This window comes from Alexandromys fortis, unplaced genomic scaffold (genome assembly GCF_014885135.2).
Source record: "Alexandromys fortis isolate MF-2015 unplaced genomic scaffold, M_Fortis_MF-2015_v1.1 scaffold_1, whole genome shotgun sequence".
Lineage (NCBI taxonomy): Eukaryota > Metazoa > Chordata > Mammalia > Rodentia > Cricetidae > Alexandromys > Alexandromys fortis.
In genome coordinates this window covers 40,338,180-40,358,104 of record NW_026067927.1, presented here as the reverse complement: position 1 = coordinate 40,358,104, position 19,925 = coordinate 40,338,180, and the positions used below count along the sequence as shown (strand labels likewise).

Sequence of the window (19,925 nt, the reverse complement as noted above, 5' to 3'; positions counted from 1 at the left end):
GATAGCTCTGTGATAAAGCCACTCGCTACCAAGCCTGACAACTTTAGTTCCATGCCCAGGAGCCATGTGGTAGAAGGAGAGAACTGACTCCCAAAGGTTTTCCTCTGACCTTCACACACTCCATGGGACCTGTGCCAACACACATTCACATGCTAAATAAATAAATGTAATAAAGGTTTATTTAAAGTGAATGAAGTACATAGGGACAGAGGAACACACGGCACACAGTTCAAGTGTGTGTGTGGGTCTTTTGATGATTATTTCCCTAACTCCAATTTCTTTAACTGCTAGAATATCACCGTTTGTAAGAGGCACAAAATTATACATTTGAATTTTTTAAAAAGGAACACAGTTCTAAAATGACGTAAAAAACAAAAACAGAAAATGAAAGGTCCCTGTAACCAGTAATTCAAATTACAGCTCAGAATGGTGTTGGGGGGGCTAAAGTCAGAATGAAATGTAACACTAGAAAAATTAGTGTTTTTATTGTTCAACACAACCTGAGCACATTTCTCTGCTGTTTACTTAAATCCCTCCTTGCTTATGAGTTGATATGTCAGCAGGCTGTGGAGAAGCCTTTAAAAACACTGAATTCCGCGGTTAGGGACGAATAGTCTAGCATCTTCCAGAGTGGCAAAAGCACTTCCAAGCTATCTTTTAAAAATGGACCACTTTATGCTTGAATTCTATCTTTTTAAATGCCTCAGCTAGTTGACAGGCATATTTAGAAAGGAAGATTTTTTTAAAAACTTTTTGTCAAAGCAGTTCCTAACAGTCAAAGGCAATTTCAGAGCCCAAGGAAATGCCTCTGCTTTCAAACAAACCCGTGCTCAAAGCAGAAACTGGAGATTATTTTCAGAGAACGTCGCTTTGGAGTTTCTTTTTCAATTTTTTTTTTTCTTTTTGGTGGAAGAGGAAGTTATTCCTCTCACAGGAAAAGGCAGTGATGCCAATCGTATTGATAGGGGTGGGTGTTCTCTTCCGGCTTCTATTTGGTGAATGAAGCACAACACGGAGGAGTGAGTAGAGCCCACAGGAAACCCCGCAGGGTAAACATGGGGAGCCCTTTAATTATTCTGACAGACAGAAAATTATGCTTCCCTAGGCAAAGCCAGGGGAGAACCATCTGCAGAGGGAAGCCGAGGACTTTGGCTCCCAAACAGCTAAGCACTCTGTTGCTAACATACAGCAGGCATGGTGGCCCACATTCGTGATGTCATCACTGCAGAGGCTGTGGCAGGGCTGTGAGTTCTGGACCAGTCTGAGTAACAAACAAACAACCCAACAAAACCAAAACCAAACAGCAGGAATCCAGGGGGCCTGGAAAGAGAGTGACCTTTAGAGTAAGCAACAGGAACAAGTCAGGAGTAGGAGCAGACTGACAAAAGTGTTACAGCTTTAAATTTGCAAAAATGTAACAGGTCTCATGCCTGCTTTCCCTGAGTTTAGAAGAATTGCACATAGCTTGCATGGTACTGTCTGCTCCATCAGTGCTGGGGGATTTTAGCCCTGCTAGGTGAGTGTGATTCCACAGCATTATTTTCAGAAGAGACGTGTGGCTCATACCAGACAGCCCACTGTGGGCTCTGGTCCCTGCCCAGACTTACATTTTCCTGCCTGTAAGTGCAGCCGTGAACTCATCCGCGTACCCAGAACCCTCTGCAGAGCACAACCAACTGGACAATGTGTAAGATGCTCTCCCCCTTATACTTTTAGTACTGAGGAAGGAGCCTTGCGTTGTGTACCCCAAGCAAGGACTCCTCTACTTCCCATGTATTCCTGCACCACTGCTGTTTAAACTTCCACACGGGACACAAGAGTTCATTCCTAGGTTCAGTCAGACCTCCATAAATCTGGCCTTGGCCTTCACCTTCCTATGCTCTAGGAATGGCCTCTCACCATGCAGGTCTGGTGAGAAGCGATTGTCCCTTATGGAGAGACATAAACTCACAGCTGTGCTTACCAGGAAGAGGGCTGTTGCCTTTGGCATTTTTACTTCTCTCTGGTATCAGTGTCAGGAGTGGTCAGACTAGGCTCCTGGTTTTCACCTTCTCAAAACTAGTTTATCAATCTTCCCCAATACTTGGTGCTTTGGGGACTCTCCTTAGCCAGGATAGGAACCTCAGGGACAGTTTGCGGAATATTAACTATGCTCCTTGCCCATCTTCCTGCCAAATTCTGCAGTATCTATCTGCTTTGGAAGCAGCCTTAGCTCCATTTTGGGCAGGAGAGACAATGATAAATAAAGTATTGGGATTTTAATTTTCCCGTTTAATCTCCATTTCTCCTCGATGGACTGGGAAAATGCCATGTTTCCAGCCTTTCTCTCCATCAGCACAGCACTTGGACGTTTTGTGTAAAGCTAAGGCGATTATATTCTCTACAAAGGTCTGAGAAAATATTAGGAAACATTACCAGAATGTAACACACGGGTGTCAGAAAAATGCTGACGGACCCAATGTCTTATCTGAATGGTACCAAAGCTGGCAGGGAGGATGAACACTGGACACACAAGCATGATGGAGACCCTACTGCAAACGAGAGAGCAGGACACCACACTGACGCAGAAACATGGATGCTGTTACGAACACCTGGACACTCTGTCAGGGTCCGGATCCAATAGCTGTCTGGCATCTCTAAGCCGTCTTTCTCACGGAGGGCAGTAATCCAATGCCACATTTGGGTACTCAAGACAGGAAGCAGTTGTTTACATATCAAGGTGTAACTATCAAAAACAAGCAGCAAGGCAGCTACTAGAACCCGAAGGGCTGGACCTGAAGACTGAAGTACCAGCCATGAGAGACCACAGAGCCTTGGTAACTGGCAGAAAACCAGGACAGCCCACCTCCAACAGGAGTGGTTTACATAGCACTGGACACCCAAGCTGCCCCACCTGCGTCTCACAAGGTACCAGCTTAAGCATGGAGACACTGGGTCAGGGTAATTCCAGTGCCTTTAGCACTTCGTCTGGCCTGGCCTTAGGTCTTGATGGAACAAGGGAGCTTCACTTAAAATCCTTGTTTATTCTGTGGATCCAGTTAACCCCACGTCAAAACATGGACCATAGAATAGAATCCAACCCTCTAACATCTGCTGGAAGAGACATCATCCTACATCCTTAATCAGGAGTGTGGCTATAGATCTTTAATGTGTGAATATACAGATACACATGCACGTATGCATGTCCATGTGGAGGTCAGAGGTCAACTTCAGGTGCTGGTCCTTGGGAGCTGTTCACATCAGCTTTGGAGACCCTCATTGGACAAGGTAGCTACAGGCTCTTTCCTCCCCAGTGCTGGGCTTTCTTACAAGTGTTCTGTGGATTTATTGACTATGCCATCACCCTAGCCCTGACTGTAATTCTTTATGTGACCTTGACATTCACTCCCAGACACTATAATCTTACAGAAAGGTCATAGGTGAAATACAAAATTACATATGGGGTTTTCCACCTGTGGTTCCCACCTCTGACATGTGAGAGGCGGTGTGCTGGGGTGTGTGGGGGTGTGTTGGGGTGTGCTGGAGTGTGTGGGGTATATTGGGGTATGTTACAATGTGTTGATATGTGAGAGGCGATACATTGGGGTGTGTTAATATGTGAGAGGCAGTGTGTTGGGGCGTGCTGATGTGTAAGAGGCGATACATTGGAGTGTGTTGATATGTGAGAGGCAGTGTGTTGGGGCGTGCTGATGTGTAAGAGGCGATACATTGGGGTGTGTTGATATGTGAGAGGCGGTGTGTTGGGGCGTGCTGATGTGTAAGAGGCGATACATTGGGGTGTGTTGATATGTGAGAGGCGGTGTGTCGGGGTGTGTTGGGGCGTGCTGATATGTAAGAGGTGATACATTGGGGTGTGTTGATATGTGAGAGGCAGTGTGTTGGGGTGTGTGGGATGTATTGTGGTGTGTGAAGTGTATTGGGGTATGTAGGGGTGTGTTAATGTGTAAGAGGCGATGCACTGGGGTGTGTTGGGTGTATGGGATGTATTGGGGTATGTTGGGATATATTGATGTGTGAGAGGTGGTGTGTTGGGGTGTGTTGATGTGTAAGAGGCAGTGTGTTGTGGTGGGGGTGTAACAAATCACACCATATAGGTGACCACTAAGATTTATACCACAAAGTCATCTTAAGCTCCTCTTTTTTAGCGATCTCAATGTGCCAACAGTGCCAAGAACCACTAAATTGGGTGGTTTAAATGATGCCCCATATCTAATAGCTTCCAAAAATACAGATGCTTGGAGGGAATCCAACTCTGAAAGCCAATAAAACAGAGAGTGACCACATACCATGTTCTGTGACAGCAGGTTCCCATGGGCAGAAGGGGGCATGGTGAGGAGGAGGATGGGCTGATGGGTTGACACAGGGAGCATTTCCCATAGCATGTAGTTAGGAATAAACTCAGCCATGCATTAGATATGCACACGAAAAGACTTAAAACAAGATTCCCATGGTCCTTCCTCACAGAAGCAAGCAGTCCCTGTGAGACTCTGGGTTAATACACTTCTGGGTCCTGCACTGAGATTTTAGCATTTGTCTTCAGGTGGCCTGGTCTGATGCTAACCTATAGTACTGGCCACACTTTCCATGGTCTGATTACAGAGCTAGCTTAGGATCCGAGGGAAGTCTATCCAATGGAAAAGATCCTTCTCTGTGTTCAGAGGGATTGCTCCATTAAAGAGTAGCCCATGCTAGCTGACTTCCTTGAGGTGTGGACAGCCTGCTCTGACGAAATGGGTTCCCTTGCTTAGAAAACACTCACACGCACGCACATGCATGCATGTGCTCTGGGAGAAATAATGACAAACATCTCCCCAAAGGCACAGGCACAGGCACAGACATATGGTACGGTTGTATTTTACTAGGTGGAAAGCTCACAGCACACGTGGGTATCTTCCCATCACTTCCTGGGGGCTGATACGGTACGGTGCTGTACAGCATACAGAAGCGTGTGTGTACCCCTTAAGGAGGGGCTGTCCGGGGAGTCTAGGGCTCCAGAAAGATCTATACTTTAATAAAACCTTCCCACTCGGACTAGACTGCCTGCCGTCAGGTCTCCAAAAGGAACCTAAACAAGTCACAATTTGCAAACAGAATACTGGGCCTGAATCATCTCTATTAACAAGTAATAAAAATCTCTCACACACAGAGGAACGTAAAATCTGCCACCTTTTGGAGACTATGGTTGCTGACTGTACTATGAATAATTATGACAGAAAGCCAGTTTCTAGGGTGTTGTTCACCAAACACTCCATGGAAGGGGGTGTTCCGGGAAACAATGCAAGGACCTGTGCCGGTGGTTGCTTGCTTACCAGTCCCCCTCTTCTTCCCGAGATGGTCCTCCAGGGCTGGATGAAGTCAATGTTTACTGCTCCCCAGGGCCAGCAGTGTCCATATTAGGGAAGCCAGAGCTCGCATCTCCCTCCCTCCCTCTGCCTCCACCCACTGTGTGTGGAGGTGGGAGAATGGGTGCTGGGGAATGTGAACTTGATCCCAAATTGATCAGCCAAGCAGCAAGTCTTCTTTGTTCTCTAGATACCAAACATAGCTGCTCTCTAGAGGGGATCAATCCAGCCACTCCACACACAGCACAACTTCTGTGCCCCAGCAGTCAGACACCAGGAAAAAGTTGCACCCCTTAGAGCCACAGTGCAAAAGCCCACTGGACAATTCACGTTCCTATTGGGTACCTCAGACTGGATCAAAGCCCACAGTATCCTAGGGCCTCCCCTTCTCTGAGTTGCCCATGGAACCATAGGCTTTGTGTGTGCTGGGTGAAAGCCCTGCCACCAGGTTTCGTCTTGTCCCAACTCTTTTCCTGCTGTGGTTTATTTAACCGTTAGCTTTGCTTCCTGTCTTCCTTGCTATCTGAGGTCTGTTGAAGCTGTGCTGTGAACCTGGCCTCGCACTGTCCTGGGATGAAGCCTAGGTTCAATGGGGGGGCCTCTGAGGACTGAGAGCAGGGCACTGTCGCTGCTTCCTGAACATTCGCATCATACACCTCTCCGAGCCCGTGAGAAACACACACTTTACTGAGGGGGAAATGAGACCGTGCCAAAGCAGACAGAACAGTCATCTTTAATTTCTGTCCCCCTCCACTCCCCACAGGGATGTAGCGTCCTTGGGCGGAGTTTGTAGAGGTGTGGCCCATCTGAGCCACAGCAAAGGAGCACCTGTCCCTTCCAGTGGTGAGTGGCAGACAGGAGAAGCAGGTTCTCTTTCTCATATCTCTTATTACAGAGGAGAATCAACAATCCCACTACTAGACCCTTCTCATATAAGACAATAAGCCATATTTTGCTACAGGAAACAAAGCCAGATGTGGTGGTCACATCTGTAATCTCAGCATTCATAACATCGAGTCAGGAGAATCAAGAGTTCAAGGCCAGCCTGGGATACACAGAAATGCGTGGTGCCAAAGCACAGGAGCAAAGACCATACAGCATCCCTACTACGCTGCTCTCTGAATCTATCAATGTGATAAAGTCACAGCTGTGCAAACGTCAGAAACACAGTGTGCTGGTCAGCTTCTTCATCTATAGGAAGGGCACAACAATGCTTATCCTGCAGACTTCTGGGTAGACGTCCACCGGTATCATGCTTCATGTACCGAGCAAAGCCTTGCTTTCTTCCTGGGTGTGCTGATATGCAAGATGGGGAAAGAGGAAAAAAATGCAGTTATATTTAAAAATACAGTTCTTAGGGCTGGGGGGATGGCTCCACAGTTAAAGCCCATGCTTTGAAAGCATGAGGACTTGAATTTGGATCCCATGAACTCATAAAAACAGAACTATGACCCCAGAAGTGGACAGCAGAGATAAGGGAGATCCCAGAGACTTGACAACCAGCCCCAGTCTAGTAACCAGTGAGCCCCAGGGTTAGTGAGAGACTCTGACTCAAAAAACAGACAGACAAACAAAAATCCCCCCAAATTGGAGGGGCTAGAGAGAAGGCTCAGTAGGTAGAGTTCTTCCTATTATCCCAGATGATCCAAGTTCAGTCCCCAGCCCTCACATCCAGCGGCTCACAACCTCCTGCACCTCCACCTCCAGGGGTCAGATAGGCTCTTCCAGCCTCTGTGCTCACAGGACATTCACACACACAGACAGAAGATTAAAAAAGTATTAAAAACTAAGTTGGGAAGTGACAGAGTAAGACTCGCACACTGGAGATTTAAAAACTGCATGTGGATAGTAGGCAACCACATATTCTTGGGTTTTACACATAGTCTCCAGTGAGAACTCTGGAGAAACCTCGTGACGCACGCGGACAGGAAGACAAGTGCAGGTTTGCTGGGTGGCACAGAGCAGAAGCGACACCACCACTGGGGAGAAGGGCATAGAAGAGAAAAGCAGACTAAACCTCTGCTTGACAGGGGTGACTCCCCATCCCAGGACACACACAGCACCTCTGAAGGCGCCGTCTCCAGTGAGTTCTAATCTCTTGCTGCCGTGGAGCCCCGGTCCTCAGTTCTACCTATTGACTTTGGCTGCCCGCCCGTGTTTTTATGGCAATAAAGTTGCTAAAATTAAAGAAGAATTGAACCGTGAAGCTTTGGGGCCCAAATGATGGCGGGTTGTAAAACTGAGGCCGGTAACAACCAGGGTGCCCTCAGCACACTTAAAAACCATCTTATGTGTGTTCTCTCAGTGTGGTTTGCAATTTCCCTTGGCCTACAAAGGAAAATATTTTTAGCATGTAGCACACTTTGTAACAGACATATAAATGCACTGAAAATATAATTTTAGAAAAGCATCTGGGTTTGATCATCCCAACCCCAAATAGGTTCTGCTTTTTCAACGTAAGGACCGCCACGGCGCTCTGCTCTGAAAGTGGCAGTTCTCGTAAACGTGGGCAGCGTATCGCGGTTCAGCACGTTTTGCTTTGTAAGCAGTAAATAGTCTAATGATTTAAACAGAAAGCCAGACTATGGGAGGCGTCTTCTGGATTCGACCTGTCCTTCAGCAACATCACCCCCAGCACGCAGAGAAAAGCATCAAGGAGCTGTTTGCTCCTCTCCCTCTCATGAGGTGTTTACCCATCTGCAGGGATTTGAGGCGAACAAGCCCGGCAGTTTTCTCACCTATTGCTGGTCAGACAGAAGAACATCTGTGGGTGGTATCTAAGACCAGCACCTTCCTTAGGCACAGGCACACAGGTCCTGTAATCTGATTGTTACCTGGGCTTCTTCTCATTCATCTCTGGAAGGCTAACAAAGTAGAAACAGTGTTTCTTGATAAAGTTTATAGACCACCACCACCCAGGGAGGTAAAATTCCTCCCAACTGCCACACTGGGTCTCAAACCCAGCATAATTCAGATTCCAAGGAGAGAAAGGCTCTCCTCTTAGAGGCGACCAGGCACACCTACAACGCAAGAGCAGTGTGGTACATGGGTCCAGAAGCAGTGAGGTATCAAATGAGGGTCCGCTCAGTGCCTCAGAGCTCAGTGGCAAGAAAGCTGCTCCAAGCTACATCCAACATCTGAACTACCAGTACAGTAGCAATACTGCTTAGCAGAGTCTCACAGTACAGTGGCCTGTGGAACCATCACCTTGAAGGAGATACAGCTGACCCTTCACCCAGTCTGCACTCTTGCTCATTCACTGCAGTGACGTCGTCCTGCACTTGATGTGTCGAATCACTTGGACCTTACGCTGGAATAATGGACCAGAGGTAGGACATGGGCAGAGGACACAAGGACACACCTGGAAGGACAGGGCCTCTGCTGAATGACCAAAACTCTCACTAGGAGCATTAATTTCCACACTGCCCTTTTGTAAACCCGTGTGGATTTTGGGGGTCCGACAACCACTGACCTACCCTGACTGTGTCTACTGGTTGGCTGGCTGCCACCTGTGCTCCTCTGCTGAGCACAGAGGACAGGAGCTGAGGACCTGAGCCGAGAACTCAGCACTGAAAGTCAAGAGATGCGGATAACTTCCCTTCAGTGCTGCAGCTGATACGGAAAGATGGTTTTATGACCATTTGCCTCTTCTCATTTGTTCATTTTGATGGTTTGATATTTGCCATCTAATCTGGTTTCTACTTCTCAAGGGAAGATGGGCGGTATCCACCAAAGGCCAAAGCAAGCTAATCTGCAGCCACTCATATCAGAAACAATGAGCTCTTGGGTACACTAAAAGTCCACATTTCTCATGCTAAGCTCCAGTCCACACACAGGGCTGGCCTTTACAGACAGCTAAGAGAAGAGTTCTGCATGTCCGTCATGTTATCTGGAGAAGCCTACAGGGTGAGAAAAAGCAAACACCACGGCTCACGCCCTCTGCTGTGTGCCTAGGTGTACCAAAAGCAAAGATGGAGCCATGCTGAGTTGTTAGGTTAAAAACACCACTAAAAATTACAGAAGACCATAGTCTGGGCCTTGGCTGTGCCATTAACTAGACCTGCAAGGGCACTTCTCATGGGGCTCATCTTACCATGGTGAGGAAAGTAGGCATGGCTCTCCGGGACAGGTCCCTACTTGGCAATTCTAAGGTGGACAGAAAGTTGTGCCAAATAGAAAAGATAAAGTAGAGGAGGCGTGCCCAACAAACGCACCGTGCAAACATCAAACCTATCTGGTACCATATAATGGTTCTTCACAATGGAGAAGGAAGAATGGTCCTGTTCTCTAGAAGCAGAATACTCCGGTGGCAGGAGATGGAACAAGATGCCCTGGACACTGAGGAAGGCCCCGCCGGGAGCCACTGCCTCAAACTCCTGGATGCTGATTTTACCATCAAGAGGTGCGATGAGGCCAGGTGTCGTGGGGCAGCACCAAGGCCTGAGCTCACTGGCCTGCTCGTCGAACTCAGGAAGGACATCATGCTTCTGAGGAACAGGGATGAAGAGGACAAGCTAACCAGAGGGGCTGGGGCAGCTTTTGCAAAGCACCGGGGGGGGGGGGGGGGGCGGCTCCCGTGACAGACTTACTCTCCCAGAAGCTCTCTTCGACCCAGTTCTCTGAGTTTACACGTTCCTCTCTAAAGAGCTCTCTCAACCAAGCCTCCTTACAGAGAAATCCTACAGGGTTGTCTTGCTTGCTGTGAACAGCATGCTAGACTCGGGGGGTGGGGGGGCATCACGTGAGTGTCATCACACGGCTAGCTTACACAACAAGCCTGCTGGCTTGTGAATGAGTAGGAATGGGCTGAGCTTTAACTTGGCTCCTGAGTGGTCCTGATGACCAGTGGTCTCTGACCCAAGCCATCAGGGACCATTTTCCTAGCAGGGACTCAGCCTCTCTAATAAATCACTTGAACCACTCACCACCAACTCCATCTCTCTCTTCTTGTTTGAGGTAGGATCTGGCTCTAGCCCTAGTCTGCCTCTGCCCCCATTGGGATCACAGGAAAGTGTTACCCTGCCTTGTTCTCCACCTTTCTGAAGCCCATTACCCTGGCTTCCTTTTTCTTCTGCCTCAAAAGGCACAAAAGATTTATTTTAGTTTACTAAACAAATTCTTGATTTCTTTCCACCGGTGCCACGTGTCTGAATGTATCTGCATCGATTTGGCCTAGTTTAGAATTTTCACTTTTTTTTTCTTCAAGGAAAAAGTTCTCTAATGTTCTTTAGCTGAGAAAGCCTCTCTCACATGAATCATACACACACATCCTATTAGATCGCTTTAAAAATACATGCTCAGTTGCTAAAAATAGCAGCTCAAGGGTAGGCACATGACCAGTACACATGAAGCCTTGGATGTGGGCCTGACCAGCACATGTCCATCAACACAGATGGCATAGCGCTCAATCTGCAATCCTAAGAGACACAGACTTTTGCTCTTGTTCCACTATCAGATTCTCTGGGGCCCTCTCCTATCCTTGCCGGGATCTGGGCCCTATAAAATGGGCATTTACATCAGCTGGCTTGCTCTACAAGGCTCCTTATTCACTCTTACTGTGTATACAATTATACATGCAGGTACGGGTGCATGCATGTGCATATACACATCTGTGGTGGATGGAGGCCTGGGGTCATCCTCATGAAGGCCGCTCCCCTCCTTTGGTACAGGGCCTCTCACTGGCCTGAAGTCACCATTAGGCCCTGGGATTAAGTATTCTAATAGCCTCTATTATTATCCAGAAAACATTATATGAGCATGCAACAGAACGCTTCCAAGCTGGCATTCTCTACCCAGAAAGCCCATCCTTGGCTCTGAGAACACAAAGCCTCTGCAGTAGACCCGGCCACCTTTCCTTAGTCCTGTGACTCCCCTATTTCCCCTGAAGGACCCCCATCTTCCATTGTTGGCTTGTGTGACCTCTGGCAATTTCCAGACATTTATTTGGAAAAGAAGTAGCACTTCCCCAAGATGGCAAAATAACCTTCTGTTCATGGTTCTGGAACTCAGGCAGTGTGGGAATTGAGGTGGATCTCTGCCCTTTCCGGGACTTATGATGCAGCCTGCTCGACAGTACCTCACTGTCCTCTGCGCTGCCCTCGTTTCTGCTGGTTCTGACGCTACTGCTGGGTGTGTTGTTCTGAGAAGGGGTAGGTGCAGATGGAGCCGAGGTTCTCTTAAATTAGTGTGAGGACTTGTTCAGACCTCTGGGAACAAGATGACGAGCCGTGGAAATCGAGAGCAGAAACAAGGTGGGAAGTCGTTCCTGTCTTTGAGAGGCCTGCTTGAACTTTGCAGACCAACTTTTTACTTGTGGATAAGCAACAGAGGCCTGGATTTCTTATCTTATTTGACTCACAGACTTTATAAACTTGAGATAGATTCACTTAGGTCTACTCTGTGGATGACTTTAAGGTATGATGACTCACATGTTAACCTAACTAACAGCTGCAGAACAGTTCTGCTCAACACCACACACACAGAGGCCATGAGAACAGTTCCACTCAACAACACACACAGCAATTAAGCATCTCAGCTGCGGCAGTGAGGAGGGATGGAGGCAAGCACCTGCTGTCCCAGTGCTGGGACAGAGGCAAGAGTAGATCTCAGGAGTCTGGTGGGCAGCTAGTCTGGACGATGGATGAGCTCCAGGTTCAGCGAGCTCTTGCATAAGACTGAAGGTCAGTTCCCAGCACCCATGCTGGTGATGCAATACTGACAGTAACTCTAGCTCTAGGTGATCTGACACAGTGCATATATGCGCGCACACACACACACTCATATGCACATACACAAACAAAAGTAAGTCTTAAAAAACCCAGGCAGAGAGTGATAGAAGACGATACTGGGTGTTAACCCTTGGCCACTGTAGTTGCATGTACAGGCACCCTCCCCCCCCCACAACACACAAGTGCTTATACACATACACACACCACACACGGAAACGTTTTAATTAATTTTTTAGCTGTAATTTTGTTATTGTTTTCGTCAGAGACTTGCTCTGTAGTCCACACATGGCTAAAACTCGTGATCTTTCTTGTTTCAGGGCTGCAGTTATTGTAGGCATGCCCCATGACACTCAGTGCAGTTGCTACATCTTAGAAGTGAGGCATAGCAGATAAAGTTTTACTAGGTTAGTTCATCTTACAGTAACTGAAGGACTGGCCCATGACTCCTGCAGACACAACCCCAGATACACTCCGGCCCCTTACATAGAGTGGTGCAGGAACGGCACATGGCCTTCCACCTGTGCCAGTGGTTCAAAACCTGCAGAGGACAGACTCCTGTTCCGGGAGGTCTGCAGGCGTTCAGTTCAGAGATGGCTTCAAATATTCTGCCCTGCAGCGGACTGATCCTGTGTAGAGCCTGAAGCACCAAGGACATGTGAGGCCATGCACTCAAACACTGCACTTCAATATGTGGCAGAATTTTTAAAATTAAAGAAATGTTTTACTCTGTTTTCCTTTTTGCTTCCTTCCTCCCTTCTTTCTTTCCTTCCTTCCTCCTCCTCTTCTTCTAATTGTTCTTCTTCTTTACTAGTATAGGGCTTCTTAAGCTCATGTTTTGAACATTTAATCTCAACTTAGATATTAATTTTAATCAGAAATACTTGGTTTATACTTTTACTTCATAAAGTCTACAGTTGAAAAAGTAGAGTCATTATTATACCTGAGATGTGTCAAGCAATAATAGACTTAGTAGCTTTTAAATTTAGAAAAATTAGATTAGATTTAAGATTCAGCCACTCAGGCCAAGTGTTGGCCCAGGGCTGCAAACCAACACTCAGGAGGCAGAACCTTGTCAGGGACCCTGACAGAACTTCAGGGTCTGTGTGTCTCAGGCCAGCCTGGGCTACATGACAAGCTTTAGCTGAGCCTCAACTATACAATGGGACCTTGTCTCAATAACTAACTAAATGAAATTTAGGTGTGTGGGTCTGATAGAGTTCAAGAATAATGCTGTGCATTGCCAGCCACTGCTCTACCAAAGGGGCTCAGCAGAAGAAAGGAGGCAGGGTCAACATGGTAAGTAATGTGGGGATGACTGGATGTAACCTCTTCCTGGAAGGGAGGATAAGAGGCAGCCCGAGACACACAAATAGCAATAACATAAAGCCAGTTATGATGGATTCAAAACAGGAGACAGAAGACTGGCTAGAGAGGAAAGAGCGTGTGTGAAAGAGACTGATGTCTGGGGTCTGACAGTTATGGCTGCCCATGTATGCCTAGAGCTGGGACAAACAGCTCTGAACAGGACAGCACCACCCAGCAGGCCAGAGAGCATCCTCAGCACACTGCCAATGGAGAGAGCTTCATTGAGAACGGATTTGAACTATGTTTGGGGGAAACTCACTTGAAATCGACATGGATGACAAACAGATAGAAAGAAAAGGGCTTGACTGTCACGTGACCAATTAGCTATTGCACTAGCCCAGGCAAAACACAGCTGAGGAAATGTGTGCAGGTTCTGGGGAATGGGAGTGAGGGTTTGCTTACACTGGGACCTCAGGACTTGACAAGCCGAGGAAGAATCTTGGAATGAGAGGAGGCTTCAGGAGCTGTAGCAGTTAGTTAAACCAAGGAGACCCAAAGAACCTGTGTTGAAATAAGAGCGGTGGGGCTGCGTCCCCAACACCCCAGCCGCTTGGCTAGCTCATGCCCGAAATAACAACACACAAACTGTATTCATTTAACTGCTTGGCCCATGAACTCTAGCCCTTACAGGCTAATTCTTGCACCTGGACTAGCCCATTTCTAGTAATGTTTGTAAGCACCCCAGGTGCGCTTACCAGGAAGATTCTAGCCTATGTCCATCTTCATCGCGTGTGCCTCAGAGAGCAGAGCTATCGCGTCTACCCAGGAGAGCTGAGCATGGCGTCTCTTCGGGAGCCGAGCAGAGTCTGACCTCACTTCCTCTTCCACCCAGAATTCTATTCTGTTTACTCCTCCCATCTATGTTCTAAGCTGAGGCCAAGCAGTTGGTTTATTATAACTTAACCAATGAAATCAACAGATTGATATATGACACTCCCACATCACTTCCCTTTTTTCTGTTTAAACAAAAAAGGAAGGCTTTAACTTAACATAGCAAAATTACATATAACAAAAGTGTTATCAAATAAAAATTACAATAATCTATATCATAATTAAGGAAAACTATAACTATAGCTAACTATTCTTAACTCCATCAAACAGTCCAGAAAGATACAATATTACCTAAGCAAATAAGAAATAAGCAAACTCTCAAACTCTAGAAATGACAGAGACATCTCGCTGCCTGGACAGTCACCCAAAGTTCCTCTGTACCGTTGGGGCATCCATCTTCGGCCTACAGGCCCATAGTTTCCAGCAGACATTTCCACAAAGCAGGAAATTTCAAAGGCAGTCACTATCTGCTTGTCCTGAAGAATGTCTTGCAGACTCTTTCATGAATCAGGAACCCCGAAAGATCATCTCACCTTTAGGCAAGTTCAGCAGTCCTCTCTCTGCGGGTTCTCTGTGTCCAGTTTATGCAATAGTCCAGGCAAGAGCAGTTTCTTGCCCAAATGGCTATCAAACTCCATAAGGATCCTCTTCGATGCCCATCTTCCTCTTGAAGTAGATTGGTGCTGCCAGGAGCAGAGTGTCTCATTGTCATGAAAAGTCCTAAGTTATTAAAACATTTAAAATGCCATATTCTATAATCTTTGAAAAATATGAAGAATGCCTATCTAAAATATATCTATGCACATCTAGAAAATCTTAACTAACATGACTACAAACTTAACTATTATTAATGATTATTCATTAACAACCTATATACATTACAAAATTAACCTTAAATTTAAATCACTAAAGCAAAATCCATATCAATGTAAATTATTCATACCTATATCATCTCCCCCTTTAAATGTAAAAGAACATTTATAAACAATATTTGGGAATATGGGCGCAGTTTTTTCTCTCCAAACTGCTTCCTGCTGAATGGGGGCGTCGTTAATTAGGTCTTTCATGGTATAACCTGTGTGCTAGTTTCATCTCAGTTGGCAGTTGAGCGAAGCAATTTTCTGAAGGTATTCACAGCAACCGTTCAGGAGGGCGTGGTCCATCATACCATATCGGAATAGAAGAAATGAACAGGGTCTCATCCTCTGTGAAAACAAAATAAGAAACTCCTTTCCAAAGTATCATGTCCTTAGATCCAAATTTCAAAGTCAAGGCATCAAAATCTCTACGATGGATTAGTTCAGCAGCATTTATAAACAAATATCTTTTAGCAGCTGTTGCTCCTTCCTCAGCATTCAAACAATTCAAAGAGAGCATAATAGTATACAGTATCAAGATTCTCTGTGTATTTTCCATCTTTGTACGCTTTATTTTAACCTCTATTTCGTTTATTTTTACTTTTATTTTATATTCTCTGTATCTCTTTGACCTGGAATAACTCTGTAGACCAGGCTCTCCTTGAACTCTCAGAGATCCGCCTGTCTCTGCCTCCCAGGCATTGGGATTAAAGGTGTTTGCTACCACACCTTGAACTCACAGAGATCTGTTTGTCTCTGCCTTCTAGGCACTGGGATTAAAGGCGTGTGCTACCACACCTTGAAGTCACAGAGGTCAATCTCCCTCTGCCTCCCAAGTGTTGGGATTAAAGGCGTGTACTACCACACACAACTTCTCTTTTTCTTACTTTTTTTTTAAAAACTTTTAACTTTTAGCTTGCATATATTTTTAACACACTGTAAATCATTTAAACATTTTCTTTATCTTTGAATCTCTTTACTGTATATCTCTCTTTTTCTGACCACACGAGCCTTTAAATTACTGAGCAATATGAGTAGGATTAAAGCCGTGGCTTTGCCAGCTAGATCCAGTCCATTCCTTAGCTTTCCAGCCTCATGGCGGAGATACAGGCTGTAGCCATGTTTATAGCCACAATTCTATGGCGTTTCAAGGTCCCTGCCAGCCAGCGAGCTACAACAGACAACAGTCAAGTCCTCTCTCGGTAGTTGGCCCTCCTGCCTCAGTCAGAGTTTGCCCTGGCAGGACGGCCCAGAAAGCCGGCATTTTTAAACAGCACAGCTTTTTTCCTGCTACGGCTGAAAACCGAAAAGCATGCGTTCAGCTTTTCACCAACACCGTTTAAGTGTTTCGTGGCAGGACCTCTTAATGAGCTGCAGGGTTTTGCAGCTGAAGCTGAGTCAGGAAGCCTCTCTTAGATGAGAGTGCTTGCTTGCTTCTAACAAGCAGAGCAGACCCAAGAAATTGCTGCTATCAAGAAAACATGCTTTACTCTTTCCCAAGCTTTTTCAGGCTTTCTGTGGATTCAGTTGTCCACATGTCTGGGCGCCATCTGTTTGTAATGTTTGTAAGCACCCCAGGTGCGCTTACCAGGAAGATTCTAGCCTATGTCCATCTTCATCGCGTGTGCCTCAGAGAGCAGAGCTATCGCGTCTACCCGGGAGAGCTGAGCATGGCGTCTCTTCTGGAGCCGAGCAGAGTCTGACCTCACTTCCTCTTCCTCCCAGAATTCTATTCTGTTTACTCCTCCCATCTATGTTCTAAGCTGAGGCCAAGCAGTTGGTTTATTATAACTTAACCAATGAAATCAACAGATTGATATATGACACTCCCACATCAAACCTGGATGGTGAGAAGCCATCGCTAGTGCTCTGCACAGAAACGTCACAACGGAGGTGGAAACCTGACCGTGTGAGCAAGGAGGGTCTTAGGGCAGGCATGAGAAGAAACAAGCATGCATGGCACCAATATCGTGTGCCCGTCAAATATCTGGGCAATGGCGTCATGGCAGCCAGGGAGCTCGAGATGGCTATATAGGCACACACTAAGACACTGTACAGAAGGGCTGGGTATCTGCAGGTGGGTTCTGGAACCAATCCCTGGCGGACACCAGGAGACAGCTGTATACTATTCCCAGATGGGGTTGGGGAGCCGACAAACTTGGTCTCCTATCATTTCTCAGGAAGCAGCGTGGCCATTTGCTCTCTATCTTATACAAACGAAAAAGGAAAGTGCCATCTAAAGCTCTTAGAATAAAGTTAAGAGGCTGGGTACCTACTACACAGCACAGAGAGCAGGCGTTGAGGCTCACAGGAGGCTGGCTGTCTGATGCGGTAGCAACCCTACGGTTAGACCTTGCTTCTGCTTGGCCTTGCTACAGGAGCTTATTGTTTTTAGTTTATACACGGCAGAGAGAATATCCACCATGCACAGAGCCCTAAGTTCCACCTCCTGCATCTCAAAACCAAAGAAAAAAAGGGAGAGGACAAAATAATACTTACAGATTCTGAATAATGGCTGCAAAGATGTATACCAAAGTGTTTTCTCTAGATGCCAGCCACAGTGGTACACATTTGGAACCCCAGAACTCAGAAGGTACTGACGGGGGGTGGGGGTGGGGGCAGCCTCAGCTGTGACAAAGTCCAAGGCCGGCATGGACTACATCAGACCCTGCTTCAAAGATCACAGCAAAGAAAAATAAAAGTCACCTCTGGGCCATTTTAATTTCCTTATTTACAAGCTTTTTATATTCTAAAATAGATGTGCAATGTTTTCATAGAGAAACTGTCATAAAAGGCAACATGACTGAGAACACAGACAAGTTCAGTCTCTGCCAAGCCAAACGTTCCAGGGCTGAGGTGCTCTTTAAGGAGGTGGGCTCCAGCTCTTTTGTCTCTGTGGGTCTCCTGCCTCCTCCTGCTGCTCCTGAAGCTATGTCCACTTATTTTCTTTATGATTTTTCCATTCAGCACAGCAGTAAAGGAAGGTTGAGGCAGACCTTCCCAAGAAGACAAAAAGCCTCTGTAGCCTGTGGGATGGAAACCTCCTAACAGAACATGGGCCTCTGTCATCAAAGAATCCAAATGCCGGGGGACAGAAATTCCGAGGAGAACAAAGAGCAGGGAGCTTGCCGGGCTGTGCTGCCACTCCAGGGCCGGCATGCTAGTAACTTCATATCATAATGAGGGCATAAAGAACAAGCTGTCCCATTCACTGTGCGCTCCTGCCACCACAGGGTCTCAGGGGAAACAAAAAGAAACATACTAGGGGTGTGAAAGGGGCTGAGGGCAGGTAGATCACCAGCAGCCGGGGCAGGGGGTGATGAAAAGATGCTCCTGTGATCACTCACCAGCCAGACCTAGGCACCAAATCAGGCCTGGTTCTGTCTGCTGCGGTTGTTTCTCCTCAACAGCTGAGCCCTCGGGGAGAAGCCAGTGGGCCTGAAAGATCAGCTGTAGTCAGTGAGCCTCATTGCACCTGGCTGTTTTGACAGCAGGTTTCACTGGTTCAAGGTAGAAAGTCTGTCTATGCTAGGCTGTCGCTAACACAACTAGAACTTTTGGAAGAAAAGGTTCAGCTCAGAGGCAAATCTCACTCTTCCTTATTTCCGTCCACAGTTTGTAAGAAGCAACCTCCCCTGCGGCCCTTAAGAGGAGGGTCAGCCCAGGATCCTACTCCACCTGGGGCAGCCTGCTTCTGGGCATGCACTGCTCAGGGTGCAGGACTCTCCTTCTCTCCTGGCTAGCAGATGCAAACAGGGGCCCTGTTCCAGAACAGGGAGCCGAGCTTCCAACCACACCAAGAATGTCTAGGAGCCTTCTACAGCCTGGCTTAGGACCAGGAAGCAAACTCCACAGAGACTGCCAGAACACCCCCCTCTGAAACACTGCAGGGCAAGGCTGGTTCTCAGTGAGTCATCTTGTTTGGAAGTCACAGGCTCTCAATACATTCCTGACTTTAAAGTGCTACCTTCCAGGCCCCGCGAGGCCCCACGCGGCCTCACCTCTCCAGTTTTGTTTAGTTTTCATTTCTTTTTTGGCTCCAGAGAGATGGAACCAAACAAGTAGCTGAGCAGGCGGCATCCATTTCTGAACTGAAGGCAGTGCCTTCCAGTGAGCTAGTGGTGAGGCTTCTCCTCGTTTGAAGGTTACTGAACACCCCCCCCCCCCACTGCATTTCATGGGTCACAGACATTCATTGACACTCAGACATTCCCGAGTAAAAGCTCATGTAAGCAGCCACAGAACTAGAAATAAGCAGGCCACAGGGGTCTGTCCACAGTCACCAAGGCCTACTACAATAGTAAGCCTGGTCCTTAGCCAAGCACTCTAGCTAGGGAAGAGCCTGGATTACCCAAAAGATTCTGGAACCATGGACCTGGGAGATAAGTAGCCCCTTCTGCTCTAGGTTAGGTGTTCCCACAGGGCAGGTAAAGATTCTCTCTACCCATGACCTGAAAGAGGGGTGGAGGGAACCGAGTCTGGGTCCCCAAGACAAAGCAATGACTAAATGGGCAGAGAAGCAGCCTGATGCAGGCCCTTACGTATCCTAGAGAGGAAGCTGAAAGGCAGGGGTCAGAAGGAAAACAACCACCCCAGTCAGGTAAGAGCTGTGGCTAACCAGACCACCTGTTTGGCTATACCCAAGGCAGAACCCAAAGCTAGCTGCTTAACCCGCTGCAGGTATTAAACTGTTGCTTGGAGACTCCACCCAAAATACCCAGCATGCTCTGGATGACAATGCGGTGGCCACTGTCACATCTGCCGACACCCCACAGTACTCAAGTCTGTGGTCCGGGGCCCAG

General features: G+C 47.1%; 1 protein-coding gene across 23 annotated transcripts in view; it reads right to left on the bottom strand.

Annotated features, from left to right (window-relative positions):
* Positions 1–19,925, bottom strand: part of Aopep (aminopeptidase O (putative)) — a 257,197-nt gene that overhangs the window by 67,422 nt on the left and 169,850 nt on the right. For 2 of the 23 annotated variants that reach the window (XR_007591945.1, XM_050143428.1), the window contains one exon: positions 15,690–17,794. The exons of 18 other annotated variants lie outside the window; for them this stretch is intronic. Coding sequence is in view for 3 of the 5 variants with exons in the window: in XM_050143428.1 (XP_049999385.1) it covers positions 17,780–17,794 (15 nt within the window). In the remaining 2 variants the exon portion in view is untranslated. Of the gene's footprint in view, positions 1–161; positions 6,639–15,689; positions 17,795–19,925 lie in introns of those variants that run through there. 3 more of the 23 variants (XR_007591946.1, XM_050143430.1, XM_050143427.1) reach the window with 2 other exon arrangements.